The 15,727-nt window shown below is 37.5% G+C and overlaps 1 protein-coding gene across 4 annotated transcripts in view; it reads left to right on the forward strand.

Annotated features, from left to right (window-relative positions):
• The window catches only part of agla (amylo-alpha-1,6-glucosidase and 4-alpha-glucanotransferase a), a 162,255-nt gene that overhangs the window by 39,946 nt on the left and 106,582 nt on the right, over positions 1–15,727 (forward strand). For all 4 annotated transcript variants that reach the window (XM_088015023.1, XM_088015021.1, XM_088015020.1 and 1 more), the window contains exons 6-8: positions 11,274–11,455; positions 12,384–12,495; positions 12,754–12,880. In XM_088015023.1, coding sequence (XP_087871149.1) covers positions 11,274–11,455; positions 12,384–12,495; positions 12,754–12,880 — 421 coding nt within the window. The remainder of the gene's footprint in view (positions 1–11,273; positions 11,456–12,383; positions 12,496–12,753; positions 12,881–15,727) is intronic.

The raw sequence follows: 15,727 nt of genomic DNA on the forward strand, positions 1-15,727 counted from the left end.
TCCTGTGAAAGCCCACAATTAGCATCTTTTTCCCATCTTGCTTTTATGTATGTTGTATTAATTTTCTTCAAATTTTCCAATCCTGTGTACAGTTTTAAAATTATTTTCTTTCCTAAGTTTGATTCATTTGCTGAAATAAACATCTTAATTATACCAGATTCAAACTCAATTAAATTTATCCTTCTTAGTAGTTCCTCCGTATAGTGCCTCAATTGTAAGTACCTGTAGAGATCGTTGTTGTTTAATTCATATTTATTCTTTATTTTTTCAAAGCTTTGTATAGTATTTTTCTTAACCATCTCCCAGAATATATTTGGACCCTTTTCCCATTTACTAAATGTTTTGTCTGTTACATTAGGTTTAAAATCTGAGTCATGAGCTATCCATCTTAGTACTCTACTCTGCTCTGTCAACCAATATTTAAAAATAATTTCATTCCATATGTCAAGAGATAGTCCTAGCCACTCCTTAGGGAGGATTCGATTCCTCCCTAAGGTGTTTTCTTAAATTGTTATCATTTATTATGGCTTGTAGAGGTATCGTGGATGACATAGCACATTCTATGTCTTTCCATTTTGCAGTACATAATGGATTGCATATGTTCAGTAGAGTACTCAACTGTGCTGCAAAATAGTAGCTCTTCAGACAGGGTAAGGCTGACCCCCCTTTATCCTTCGGTGACTGCAAAGTTCTGAATCTGACCCGTGGTTTTCTTCCTTGCCAAATGAATCTCGATATAATTTTATCCCATTCTGCAAAGTCTTTATCCGTCACCTCAACTGGGAGAGATGTAAATAAATACAGTAACCTTGGCAACACATTTGTCTTAATCATTTCTACTCTTGATTTTAAGCTTGTAAAGGGGATTAAACTCCACCTTCCCATATCTGACTTTATTTTCGACACCAAGGGGCTAAAGTTTAAAGATTTTAGTTCAGATAGGTCATGGGACAGAAACACTCTGAGGTATTTCAGAGATTTTGACTGCCAATCCCATCTAAATGTATTTTTAATGAATTGATCTGGTGAATAGTTGAAAGAGAGAACTTGGGTCTTCTTCGTGTTTAATTTGTAGCCTGACATCAGCCCAAATTCATCCATTATATTGATTAGTGCTGGAAGTGACTTGCCTGGTTGAGATAGGTAAATCAAAACATCATCTGCAAATAATGCTATCTTTTGTTCCCCTCCTTCCATACGTATACCCTTTATATTTCCATTTTGTTTTTATCCATTGACTTAAAGGTTCTAAATATTGCAAACAGTGGGCTGATAGAGCAGCCTTGGCGGCATCCTCCATGTAATCTAAATGTATCTGAAAGGCTCCCATTAATTTTGACCCTAGCTGTGGGTTGGTAATATAATGCTTGAATAATTTTGATAAATGTTTTGTTAAAACCGAATTGTTCTACCACCTTATACAAGAAGTTCCACCTGACAGAATCAAAAGCTTTTTCTGTGTCCAATCCCAATATTACCGCTTCTGTTTTTGTTTTAATAATCTTTTGCATTACCAGCAATGTGCGCCTAATATTATCCGTTGTCTGTCTTTTCTTTATAAAACCTGTTTGGTCCAAATCAATTATGTCCGGCAGAATCACCTCTAGCCGTGTAGCCATGACTGCTGTAAATAGTCTATAGTCTAAATTTAGGATGCTAACTGGTTTATAGTTGGCACAATCTAATTGATCTTTTCTTTCCTTTTGAATAACCGCAATAAAAGCTTCTCTCCAGGACCTTGGTGACCCAATTGAATGTTTTTTTTAACAAGGGGATCAATGGTTTTCTTAGCAATTTATAAAATTCAGACGAGTAGCCATCCGTCCCCAGAGCCTTGTTGGTCTTCAGTCTTGTAATTTCTGAGTCTATTTCTTCTTCTGTAATCTCCTTTGTTAATATACAATTTTGATCTTCTGTTATTCTTGGTAAATTCAAAGATTCCAATAATGCCTGTATTTGATTATTATTATTAATTTCTGCTTGAGAATATAATTCTTTATAATAGTTTTCAAAGCAATTTTGAATCTCTTCTGTCTTATATTTGATCAAATTAGAGGAATCCCTGATTTTGAAAATATTATTTACCACTTGCTTTTTCATTCTATAAGCTAGCAATATAGCTGATTTACCTCCTCCTTCATAATACCTTTGTTTTGTGTACAGAAGGTTTTTTTTTTTATCTCATCTTCCAAAATCCAGTTTATCTCTGTTTGTATTCTTTTAATTTCTTGAGATTTTTTTTCATCCAGAGAGAAGTTTTTGTTTTGCTTTTCTAATTCTTTTATTTCCAATTGTAATTGTCTAAGTTTACCCTGTTTTCCCCTTTTTAAGTGCGCTGATTTGGCAATTAGCTTCCCCCCAAGTACTGCTTTGCATGCATCCCTCAGCGTAGCTGGGGATACTGCCCCATTATCATTTTCCTTTACATACATATTAATTTCTTTCTTTCGCAAGTTCTTCCTTCATATTCCCCTGTAATAATCCTGCATTTAGTCTCTACATTGTTGTTTTTGTTTCCTTTGATACTTCCAGGGTGATATATACTGGACTATGATCTGATACATCCCTTACTCCAATGTCACAATTTTCCACTCTGTATCAATCCTTATTATACATAAAGAAATAGTCGATTCTTGAATAAACTGAGTGAGGCGGTGAAAAGTATGTGTAGTTTCTGCCTGTTGGATTTAGCTCCCTCCAGACATCCATTATTCCCAGCTCTGCCATTAATTCTTTAAATTTTTTGCTAATTATAGATTTTTGCTTCTCGCCGTCCGAGCAATCAAGTTGTGGGTTCAATCTGAGGTTTAAATCTCCTCCACATATCAGAATGCCTTCTCCCTCAGTTGTCATTAAATCAAACATCCTTCTATAAAATGACCAGTCAGAGCCTGGGGGGCATACATATTCAGGATAGTAACCAGTTCTCCTTCTAATCTCCCCTTAATCAGCACGCATCTCCCTTCTTTGTCTATTGTTTCTGAAAGCTTTTCAAATATATTTCTTCCTGATATAAGGATTGCGACTCCTCTCCTACGGCCTGATCTATAAGATGAGTAAAATACTTGACTAAAACCATTTCTCTTTAGTTTCTCATGTTCCTTCTCTGTCAGGTGTGTCTCCTGCAGCAGTGCCACACTCACCCCCTCCCTTCTCAATTTTCCTAATACTTTAGACCTTTTAGCTGGGTTGAGCATCCCATTCACATTAAAAGAGGCCAACTTTAATACCTTTTCTGTGTTATTTACTCCTTGTGTCTCCTTATTTTCCACCTTCTCTACACCTTGAAGGACCCTTAGACTACAGATAAACAATGTGACAATGAACACACAACTGAACAGTTTCAGAACGTTCACTGAACCTAGTGACTAACCAAGGAACTTCCAAGAGTGGGGTCTGCACTTTGACCCTTTGTAAGTCATGATGGAAGGCCTGCCCAAAGGAATGTCCTCTCCCTGCCAGAGGGAGTGGGCCCTTCTTGTTGTTCATGTTTGCACCACCGCTCTTAATGTCCACAAAAAAAGGGGAGGATACCCCGACCCTAATAAAAAAAAAAAACCCTCAGGAAATACTTAAATTAATAATAAAATAATAATAATAATAATTCCATTAGCTTGACCCGAGTCATCATTCCCTAAGCCCCGGTTTCTTCCTTCAGACTTGAATAGACCCATCCAAAGAACAAATATCTTAAATACCTCATTTTAAAAGGCAGTGGTCCTTAAATCTCATCCTGACTTCTCCTAAAACATTGTAAACGTTGTTTGTATCTTTCTATTGTCTGTCTCGGTGTCTGTCCTCCTTTCTTGGCCCCGATGGTCTTCCAAGTCAGGCGTCTGATCTTCTCCAAGCTGTTCTCCGCCGTTCTGGTCACCGCCACCTGCAGCCCTCGTTCCGCCATGTCTTTGGTCGCCTCCTCAGCCGTGTTGTAGATCCGTGTCTCTCCCTCGTAGAAAACCCACAGTCTCGCCGGGAATGGCGTCTGGGACCGTATTTTCTTCTCCCGCAGGACTCTTTTCGCCTCTGTGTATTCCTTTCGTTTCTTCAGCACTTCCGGGGCATAATCATGGTCCAGAAAAACTTTCTTCCCCTCATACATGAATCCTTTCTTCTGCCATGCCTTCTTTAAGATCTCTTCTTTCACCCTGAAGCTCATAAACTTTACCACTATCGATCTCGGTGGTGATTCCGGGGAGGGACGCGGCGGCAGAGCCTGATGGGCTCTCTCTATCTGGAAGGGAAAAGATGGCCGCAGCTCCAGCTTCTCTCTCAGAAGTTTCTCAACAAATTCCGTCATCGAGCCGGCGCCGTCCTCTGCCCCCTCCTTGAGTCCATGAATCTGAACATTCTCCCTCCTTGAACGTCCCTCCTGATCCACAAGCCATGTTTCAAACCGTTTCAGTAGCTCCAGAAGCTCCATTGTAGCTTCCTCAATGTGCTGTAAACGCTCCTCCGCTTCTTCTATCCAGTTCTCTGCTTTATCAATACGGCTGTTAGCTACTTTAATCTCCTCCTTAATTCCTTTTAGAGCGTCAGAGTTTTCTTTACGGAAGTCTCGCAGTTCCTGGAGAATCGTTTCCAAATTTGCCATGTTAAAGTCGGAACGGGTCTCTGCGGTTTGAGTCTTTACTTTCAGCTCTGGGTCCTCTGTTGCTTCTTTAGCTGAGTCAGCTAGCTTCAAAGCTAATGTTTTGTTACCGTCGACCTCTCTGTCGTCTAACTCGGGTTTTTGAGACTTTCTGCCGTATTTCCCTTTAGTCATAGTAAATGCCCCTTTTTAAATATTATCTTTCGGACTTTTCGTTGAAAAATTATCAAATTAATCGGGCTTACAAAGATCTGGGTCGAGGAGCTCGCCTTTTAAGCTGCGGCCATGATGGTGTTCCTCGTATCGACTTTTTAAACTGCTCACCGAAGCAAAAAAGATGAGTGTTTTTAACAGAAATTTGTGTTACAGTGAATCAAAAGCTTTATGGAAGTCAAGAAAGAGAATAAAACTTTATTCTGATATTAAATCAGAGTAATCTAATCAAGCTTAAACAAGCCTTATGTTATCAATTATGCATTGTCCAGCCATTAAGCCATTTTGAGAATCTCAAATAACATTAAGTACGGATTTACATTCATTAGCCAAACATAGAGCATATTTTATAATCATTATCTAATAAAGTGATAGGGTGCCAATTGTCTAAACTTAATGCATCTTTATGCGGTTTAGGAATTAGTGTAATTAGGCTTGACATAGTGTGGGTGGTAGTTATTGCATACTTTCTGTAAAAGCATTCAATAAAAAGGGAGCAAGTTGAGTAGAGAATAATTTATTAAATTCAGATGTTAGCTCATTGGTTCCTAGGGATTTGTTTAATTCAAGTTTTTTAATAGCATCTGAAATTTCTGTATGAGTTATTTGTAAATCACAAACTGACCTTTTGAGTTCTCCAATGGTTTTAACATCACCAAGATTCTTAAAGAAATCATCAATTTGGGTACCTGAAATATTTGAGGCATATAACATTTTATAATAGTTTTCACAGATCTTGTATACCTCACTGGGATTATCTACAAAATTACCATTTGAGAAGAGCCTATTTATATTATTTTTATTCTTTGTTTTTCTAGTTCAGTGTTTCTCATCCCTGGTCCTCACTGCCCCCTTGCTCTGCATGTTTTAGGTGTACCTCTATTCCAGAACAGCTGATTCAAATGATTGCGTGACCATCAAGTACTGCAGAAGCCTGTTAATCATCCAGAGATGCAATTCAGGTTGCAGAAGGGAAATACCTAAAACATGCAGGGCAGGGGGACGGTGAGGACCAGGGTTGAGAAACACTGTTCTAGTTTTAAAAAGTAACTTGAATTCTGTTCACCCTCCTCTAATCATTTTGCTCTTAATTGAACAAATGCACTCTTAGCTTTATTTATGTATAACTGATCTAATTTTAGTTGTAATGATAGTTCTGCTTGCTGTGGTTCAGATAGGCTTTCTGGCAAAATGGATGATAGAGCAGTAAAGTTTATTAAAGTATTTTCTTCTACTTTTTTTTGTTGTTGTTTAGAACCAAATTCTACAAAAAAAATTCTTAGCTCAATTTTTAAAAGTTCCCATTGTTTTTGATAATTACCTTCTTTTGCAGCAATCCTAAAATATTCTAAATTTGTATTTATTTCCTTTAGAGCTTCATTTTGTAAGAGAGAATTACTAAGTTTCCAATAGGCTGGATATCTCTGAGTTCGTTTGTTTGGTGATAAATTTAAAGTTTATACAATTGCTTTGTGGTCTGTTAAGGGTGTCGGCATAATTTCCGTTTTACAGTTCAGTTGAGTAAGAGATTCTGAAACTAACCAAAAATCTATTCTAGAATGTTATGAACCAGCTCTTTTTGTCCATGTAAAGTCTCTTCTACCTGGACTGTTAATTCTCCAGATATTAACAAGGCCTCTTTCATTCATAAAATCTGATAAAGAAGTGTTACCTGTAATTTTTTCCAGCCATCTATCAATTTTGTTGTCAATAATATAATTAAAATCTCTGCCCAGTATTATTTCAACATCAGAGAACCTTCCAACAATACTATCAATCAAATTATTCAGTGTTTGAAATAATTCTTTGTTTTGTCTCATGCTTGAGTAATCATAAATGTTTCCCAACAGAAAGAATTGGTGACCATAACAGAAAACTATCAACATATAATGACCATTTGAGTCTGATTGAGTAAGAATAACCTTCTCATTAAATTTGTGCATAAGAGTTAGAGTTCCAGCTGACTGGCTGTTTCCATGGGACATCCATAAGTCCTCGTCCCATTCTGATTTCCAGAAGTTGTAATCTTAATCGAGCATTAACTGAAATAAATTTAAAGTAGAAATTTTTAATAAGAACAATAGAAAACAAGTCAGAACACTGACTTAACTAAAGTTGGGTGAAACATAACAGAGCTATTCTCCCTTTAAAAATGGGCGAAAAACGTATCCATTAGAATATTTCTTTGCTTTCAACAAATGCTCGCCCTCCAACGAAATATGCTGCCATCTGTTTCTCCTCCATTGCCTTTTGGATGATGGACCACAACCGTTTTCTTTTGTCATGATCCTCCGGGGTCAGGTCTTCCATGAAGCGCAGTTTCCTCTGAAACAGGCAGGTAGTCTGCCTTTTTTGACATCTTCCACACAACATCCCGGTAATGCCTCATAGGAAACGAGATCATGACATCTTTGGTTGGGGTTGAGCCCTGGCCATATTTGATCTTCTGAGCCTGTGCACTTAATCAAGTACTTACGAGAATTTTTCTTTGTGGCTTGGAGCTATGTTTTGACAGATGTCAATCACTTTCATCCTGAGCTCTTCCCCTTCAACCTCCGGCAGACCCCGCCAACGTAAGGTCCACCAGCTTTTATAACGCGCCAGCTCGACAACTTGATTCTCCAGAATTTAGATTTTTTTTTTTCAGCCTTATCTCTCTTTACTGTAGTCTTCAATGTTTCTTTGATGTCTTGCATTCAGCGGAGATTAATTCAATTGACCTCTTCAGATTATCCAATGGCTTTTCAAGGGAAGAACCTTGCTTGCAAATAGCCAGCGTTAGCCCCTTCACGATGTTGTCTGCCATTTCTTGCCCCATTTTTACCTTTTTTGACGTTAGTGGATTTTGTAGGAGTAAGAGGAGGGGGATTATCACTCTTTCTCTTCGTCGAGGGATTAATTGGCATTTCTACAAAAGCCGATTTTCTAAAAGTCTGGGAGAAAGCTCCAGTAAGCGTCTACCTCCTCGCCATCACTTTGCCTTCATCCCCTAGCCAAATCTCTAGTTATGTGTCACTATGTTTACGTTTTTCCTTAGTGACCGTTCTAGGCCGGGCTTTTTTACAAAGTATCTTCCACCGGTATATTGTCAGATCGTCATACGCTTAGTACGAACTGAGGCGTATCTGTCAGACAAGTATATGCTGTCATGGTTTTATTTTATTTTATGTAATCATGACGTAAAAGTAAGATGGTCATACACTTTATTAAACGCTGTATGACATCCCCACTTGGCGATTAGCATATATCTCTGCATGTAAGCTATTCTGACGGCATATGATGAGCATGCAAACTTCCCCATTCACTTTCAAAGCATTATTGATCTGACAGCATATGCTGATCTGGCAGAACACTGCCGCTACTTGTAGTAATATTTCAAAGACGTAGTGCCATTCCTGCTCCACCTGTGTACTGTCACACCAAAAGTCTGCTTAAAGCTGCAGCATGTAACTTAAACAGACAAAATATTTTACATATATATTAAAACTTTTGCTATATCCTAACATAAGACACATAATCTCTGAAAAAAATAGCTACTCTGCCTCCTCCTTGTCTTCTGCAGAATTACTCCACTTAGTCAAAGATCAGAGCCAGCACAAAACAATACCATGTTCTCAGGAAGTTTTGATTCAGTAACGCTGTATTGTTTATTTTGATGCAACCTGCATTGGACTTTGAATGAACGTCTCGGTTTTTACTTGACATTATTTGATATAGGCAGTGTTGTGAGATTTATTCGACTCATGTATAATTTAGGGTACTGGGAACCTTACTGTTAAATATTGTTTTAATGATTGCAGGTTTTTCTGTTTTCCTTTTGAATGAATAGCTGCTGTATTGTGCCTGCAAGTATTTTGCATGTTTAGACCTAGATTAAGTGAATTCATTGCCAGATCACATTGTAGCATTTATACCTGAAGCGAAAAATTAACAACCAATCCAAGTAATCGGCAGTGATCGGTATTTGGCAGTGATCGGTGATCCCATAGTCCGTCATGGGTGATCGGAATCGGCTGCAAAAAACCTGATCAGAGCATCCCTAATTTTAAGAATAATGGGTTTGTGTTCTCACAAAAACTGACATTATGACTGTTATGGCTCGTTTCTGTAGGATACTCAGTGGTTGTAAAGAGCTTTTGTAATTAATTCCCCACACTTCTGAACAATATGTTAAATATGGCAAAATCAGCGAGTTATGTAAAATATAAAGTGATTTATTTATTCAGAATATGTCTAGCTTCAGCCAGGACTGATATGCTTCTAGTTTATTCTGTAAATGTTTAATATGAGATTTCCAACTAATTTTGTCATGTATTATTACACTGAGAACCTTATCATATACCCTTTCTAGAGTTACACCATGTATCTGAACTTGAATTTGAGCAATTTTGTAACATTTTCCAAAAACCATGACTTTAGTCTTGTCCAAATTTAGTGATCATTTATTTTTGTCAAACCATTTCTTTAATTTACTGATTTCTGATGCAACTATGGAAAGAAGTTGTAAGTTTTTACTAGACTTAAATACTTAAATATACTTAAATATAGTTTTCACTATATTTGGGTCGTTAGCAAATAACCAATTTTAATACATTAGACACTTTGCTTATGTTGTTTATATACAATTTAAATAAAACTGGTCCCAGTGCTGACCCTTGAGATACCCCAGTCACAATCTCCAGACAGTCAATATCTCCCATCCTCACAAATTTTCTGCTTCTTAAATAGCTCCTCATCCAGTTCAAAACTACTCCCCGAATTCCACAACATTCACATTTTTTAATTAAGATATTATGATTTATTGTATCAAAAGCTGTCTTTGTGAATACCTCTAAAGCTAATTTCTTACTATCTGTTGCATTGGTAATTTCTTTTATTAAGTGAGTTACGGCTAGTGATGTCCCACAGTCCCATGGATTTGTTTTCAACAATGGTGTTCTCCTTTGTCGTCTCCCATTAAGTCCACTTTGGTTCAAACAAAGTGGGTTTAATGTTGGATGGTGCGATCGTGTCATCAAACAGCACAGTGGCTACATGTGGCCCACTAACTGATTACAAGAATGTAGACACCTATGATGCTAATTAGTCGGCACTCTTTGATTTAACATGTCCCTTTGGTCACATTATTTTCAGGGCTACCATCATTTTTGTCCAGGCCTGAGTTTATGTTTTTTAAATAATTGTGTTGAAGCATGTTTGAAAAGCAATGTTTGACTGTAATTTGTTCACTTTCATAGAATATTCATAGAATATTTATTTGTTATTACCTTTGTCAGATTCAGGGCATTTTGGGTTTTTCTTTCATTAACTGAGGGGTACCAGCTATTTTGCCTACGTGTGTATTATTGCAGGGGAATTAAACTGCACATTAGACCCAAAAGTATAAGATCACAGATACAGTCTGCCAAAAAAGACTCCTCTTCTGGGTGTCTGGGATTTATCTTAGCGATAGGGTGCAAAGCTTAATCATCCAGGAGGGACTCGGAGTAGAGCTGCTGCTTTTCCATATTGAGAGGAATCAGTTGAGGTGCCTCAGGCATTTGGTTAGGACGCCTACCTAGTAAAGTGTTCCAGGCACGACCCACAAGGGGAAGACCCAGGACACACTAGAGGGACTATGTTTCTTAGCTGGCCTGGAAATATCTTGACATTCCCGTGGAGGAACTGGCCTAAATGGCTGGGGAGAGGGTAGTCTGAGTCTCCCCTCCGTAGGCTGCTACCCCCACGACCCGACCCTGGATTAAGCAGAAGAAAATGAATGGTTAGATGGCTGGATGGACTGACTTAGCTGTATGTATACCTAAGGATATACATACATAAAGTAATCTAAATCTAAAAGGAAGTTTTGTTGGAAATTTTCCTCTTGTTAAACTACTGCTGTAAATGACCAAGTAGCTCAAGTCAGTATTGTTAGTTTTTCTGATGCCAGTTGAAAAATTATCCCTTGTTCTAAAGTCCCCGGCTTCTTAGTTTTTTTTTTTTTTTTTTTTTTTTTTTTTTTTTTTTTGGTCCTTTATGTTTCAGCAGTAAGTGTGTAGCAACCTCTGCATCTATGTACTTATTGTGCTGTCCTAGATTAATACTGTACGTGTGCCTACTGCATCGCTCGCTAACCTTCTCACTACTACTTCCCTTTACTCCAAGAATAGATCAATGTGAAATGAGACAGCCTGAAAGGTTAAATATAAAGGTTGATTTACTCTTTCAAATTTCCATTGGGGCTTTACAAAGTCTGTAAGAATTACAATTCAGTGAGACACTCAATAATTCCTTGTTCTTTGCTACTGATTTTTTTTTCTTTTTTTACTTTTTGCAATTTTAGTTAAATAGTTTCATTGCCATCCCCAAGCACAAAGTTTGAAAAATAAAAAAAATTAATCTTAATAATTAATGATCTTAATATCTAAAAATTTGTTTTTATGATCAACCAGTTCCTATCTATGATCAACCAAGCCTATCTGCTTGTGTTTAGCTGCAAACAGTGTGTGGATAAAGGAACATCCAGAGTGTGGCTACAACCTGATGAATTCTCCTCACCTGCGTCCTGCCTGGGTCTTAGACAGAGCTATCTGGCATTTAACCACTAGGGTAGCAGATGGACGGTACAAAGAGAAGGGACTTCCTTCTGACATTACCAACGAGAGCCACTTAAATGTGAGTGGAGAACACACCTTGTATATTTAGACAGACACATTTATTGGGAACTATGATAAAATTGTGTAAAAATACTTAAGTGAAATAGAATTTTGCATTCAAGTGACATAATTTCACACTAGTATATTTAGAAAATAAATCAAATTTCAGTGTATTCAGTGGAGAAAAAAATCCCAATTAATTAAAGATTTGTCTATGTTGAATACACATGGCTCATGATTTGTATAGTAACCCAGTAGTCCTAGAATATTGCCTCTTTAGTGGAGATTCTCATTATTCTCCCTTACAAACAAATGTCCCCATCTTTTTGAAAGCACCATCCCAACTAGAACTAACAATTAATAAGTTGACATTTTCTTAAAAAAATGTGTTCTTTTGAATCTCTATCATGAAGTACTATATTTTAAAATTATTTTTTAAAAAGAATTGAATAATTATATTTACAAAAAATTCTGTTGAATTAAATACTGACTGAATAAAAACATTTTGCTCACATTTTTCAAGTTGGTCATATTTAGAAAATTTTACCAAACAGGAACCTCTTAGGTAGCTTAATAGAAAAGAAAGAAATATTTGAAACACTTAATCCCCCCTAGGACACAGAGATGTAAAACTGTAATGATTTTCTGTCATCATATCATTGCCTTCATAGCAATGATGCGATTGTAGTAATTTTTGGTGGAGAGATTAATCCACATTCATAACTGGATAGAGCTTATGAACTGATCTATCAGCTGAACTGTTAAATCCTGTTGCTGGAGGTAATGTGAACTGAAGTACAAGCTTCACAATTTCACAAAAGTCACAGTTCTCTCCTCATTTACAACTGAAATTATACACTTTCTGAGATGTTTGATAAAGGTTTTTGATTAATATGAAAAGATTAAGTGGGGTTACAATGATGGTTATCTTTTGCTGCCTCTGTTAGGCTCTCCGCAGGGTGTTTTGGGAGGACATTTTTCCTCGAATCAAACTTTGGGAGTTCTACCAGGTCAACGTGGAAAATGCTGTGGAGCAGTTCAGAAGACTGCTGCAAAACGGTGTGTATATCTTTGAAGACTGAAAGTATTGCTCTTCAATAATGGAAATTTAATAGCCTTTTAAGTGAAAGAGTCATATATTATAGAATTACATTAATTTTCAACTGTCAAGATACTATATATTCTGGTCTTAAAAAAAACTTTATAGCATTGCTAGGATTTTTTTCCCCATTATTCATAATGAAATATTCATTACTTTCACTGTCAAAGACCTTAGTTTGGGCAGTTTAAGACAATAATTGTGGTGTAAATTTTTAGGCACAAAGCCAGATCATAGCAAGGCTGAAGGAAATAAAGGCATAGAGATCATTCAAGACCTCCAGTGCTATCGCTATGGCAACAAAGTGAACATGGACTCAGCTTTGGAGACATTTGTACCTCACAGGTGAGACCCTGATATCACACCTTGCAAGTGTTTCCGTTGGTATCTTTGAGGCACTAATAAATTTGTGTAGAGTTTTGCTATGTTCTGCCAAAGTATTCAAACATTTTGAACTTATTTTGTCTAGTTATGACCACAAATCTCAATGTGTTTTTATACTAAAAAATCAAAACCTACATGAATCTGTGTGGAAAAAGGGATTGCCATGTCCTCTCTAGTCACACAGCGTTAGCTGATTACTGCTCAATCAACACATCACTTAAACAGGACCTGCTGGACAAGGTGAAGTACAACAAATGATCCTCAAAAGCTAGACATCATCTTTACAATAACCTTCAAAGAATGCTTTGAATATTTTTTTGATTTTTTTCTTTTTTGTGTACCATTTTTGTGAAAGCATTAAATGTAAAACATATTTAGAAAGTCTTCTAAATATAAAAGCATTAAGCATTTGGTTAATAACTCCTAATGAAGTACACTTTCACGTTATCAGTGCCTTTTGTTATTCTGCTTGTCTTCTTTGGACATTACATGCTTCATACGCTCTACAGCACTGCAAACATATTAGGCTACCAGCATGCAGAAGGATCAATTACAATACACTTTCTGATTGAAAAGAAAATGACAATGTGCATTCAGTTGTACAAACTGTCATATTAAAAATGTATAGACAATGCTTATAAAAACTAGCACAATAAAAAAATACACCTTAGAGGAAATGTGAAAAATATTTAACCAAGGACAGAATATTGTTAATTCAGTGTCACAACATTCCAGTATTACTCCAGACAAACTGACATTTCTCCTTCCTAAGAACAGTGAGGATCAACGACAGAACATTACCATTCACTGCACCACTGAACTTTACAGAAACCTACAAAAAAGAACAATAGAGCAGGTGTGCTCAAGTCCAGTCCTTGAGCTACCATCATGCAACTTTCAGATGCATCCTGCTCCAACACACCTGAATCAAATGAATGTCTCGTTACCAGGCCTGGTCAGAGCTGAATTCATGCTGCTGTGGGAATTCAGCCATTTGAACCTGGTCTGTTGGAGTAAATATGCATCTAGAAGTTTCAGGACAGTAGCTCTCGAGGACTGGACTTAAGCACCCCTTCAATAGAGCAATTAAACAGAGAAAGTACTTGTACTTTAAAGAATACAGACAATTTTACTATGTTGTGGACTAGGGATGTATGTGGTGTTGTGACGGAGGAGCTGTCACAAGCTGGGACTTAATTATGAGTCCATGTCAGCAGGCGAGCACGCCCGCACACGGATACACATAAACGTACACAATCGCTAACTTACTTCTGTTGCAGCTTAAACTAACGCGGTTCACAGTGTTGTGGTACTCGAAGTTGGTCTTGGTCTTAAGACCGGTCTTAAGACCATTTTTTGATGGTCTCGGTCTCGTCTCGGACTCGACCGCATTTGGTCTCGGTCTTGTCTCGGTCTCAGGCGCTGAGGACTCGGCATTTTATTTCAAGACCAGTCAAGACCGCAACTGTGAAAATATCACTAAACGTACAGCATACTGTCCACTTTATTTGTTAACATCTTTGTTTTCAGTGGATGCAAAACGCACCGATTAAAATCCAAGCAACTACGTGTTTCTGTTACTCCCCCCTCCCCTCCCCACCTTTCACTCGCGCGCGGCGCTCCAGGACATGCGCAGTGGTTTCCTCTCAGCGGCAGAAAATGTTTGTCTAATCGTCAGTAATATAATAGCGCTGCATAAATAGTAAGAAATCCGATGGCCACAGCTAACTCAGCAGCGCTTCGCTTTCACAGACGGTGGGGACAACGTCTAACTTTTTTCGTCACTTAGAAAAGTAGCTCAAAGAAGGTAAGCTCCGTTAACGTGATGTTATCAAAGCTAGCTGTACAGAGACACATAAGCATTGTGATGAAAAATGTTATCACTCACTGCCTGAATTATTGTGCGGAGGTGTTGACTGACTTGTCGCATATATGGGACAACGCTATGTCCAAAAGTCTGCAATATAGTGAGGTGACATTCAGAAACAATCGATTCTTCTCCACGGCTCTTTACTTATTAGATAGGACTGGAGTGTCACTGAGAGCCGTTGTTCTATCAGATAGCCATACGCTGTCAGGATAGCATACATGCATTAAACATTAAGAAATCCGACCGTCAGAGGAGTTGTCAGTTCACCATACGCAGCAAGTTATGATGAACTTAAGTCATTAAATTGTTTTCAATGATAACTATATAGATATACATGTGTTGTCATGGTTTCAAAGTGTATTTAAAGCAGGTCTGGCTGCAGCTGGAGTCAACTACAACACAGGCCCGTGTAAAACTCACTTAACCGCTAAGTCAGGATGCCATACACAGTTAATAACAAAGTGTATGACGATCTACGTCATGATTCTATGTTGTTGATTAAATGAAATCTTATGGTAATGACGTGTCTGACAGATGTAGCCGGTGTTCTATCAGATAGCCATACGCTGCCAGAATAGCATACATGCAGTGAGTACCATGCCAGCGCATGCGCATTAAGTCCGACCGTCAGTGTAGTTGTCAGTATACGCAACAAGTTATGACGAAAATAAGTAATTAAATTGTTTATAATATGACATAATGTGATAACTAGATGGATATACATGCGTTGTCGTGGTTTCAAAGTGTTTAAAGCAGGTCTGGCTGCAGCTGGATGCCATACAACTGTGAATAACTGTTAATAATGATCTACGTCATGATTCTATGTTGCTGATTAAATAAAATCATATGGTAATGACAGCATATGCATATCTGAGCTAAGCGTACGACTATCTGACAACGTATGCTGATCTGACAGAACACCCGTTCTTTGTTCTAGT

Source organism: Poecilia mexicana, unplaced genomic scaffold (assembly GCF_051168715.1).
Source record: "Poecilia mexicana isolate PSO_F unplaced genomic scaffold, ASM5116871v1 scaffold_17, whole genome shotgun sequence".
Classification (NCBI taxonomy): domain Eukaryota; kingdom Metazoa; phylum Chordata; class Actinopteri; order Cyprinodontiformes; family Poeciliidae; genus Poecilia; species Poecilia mexicana.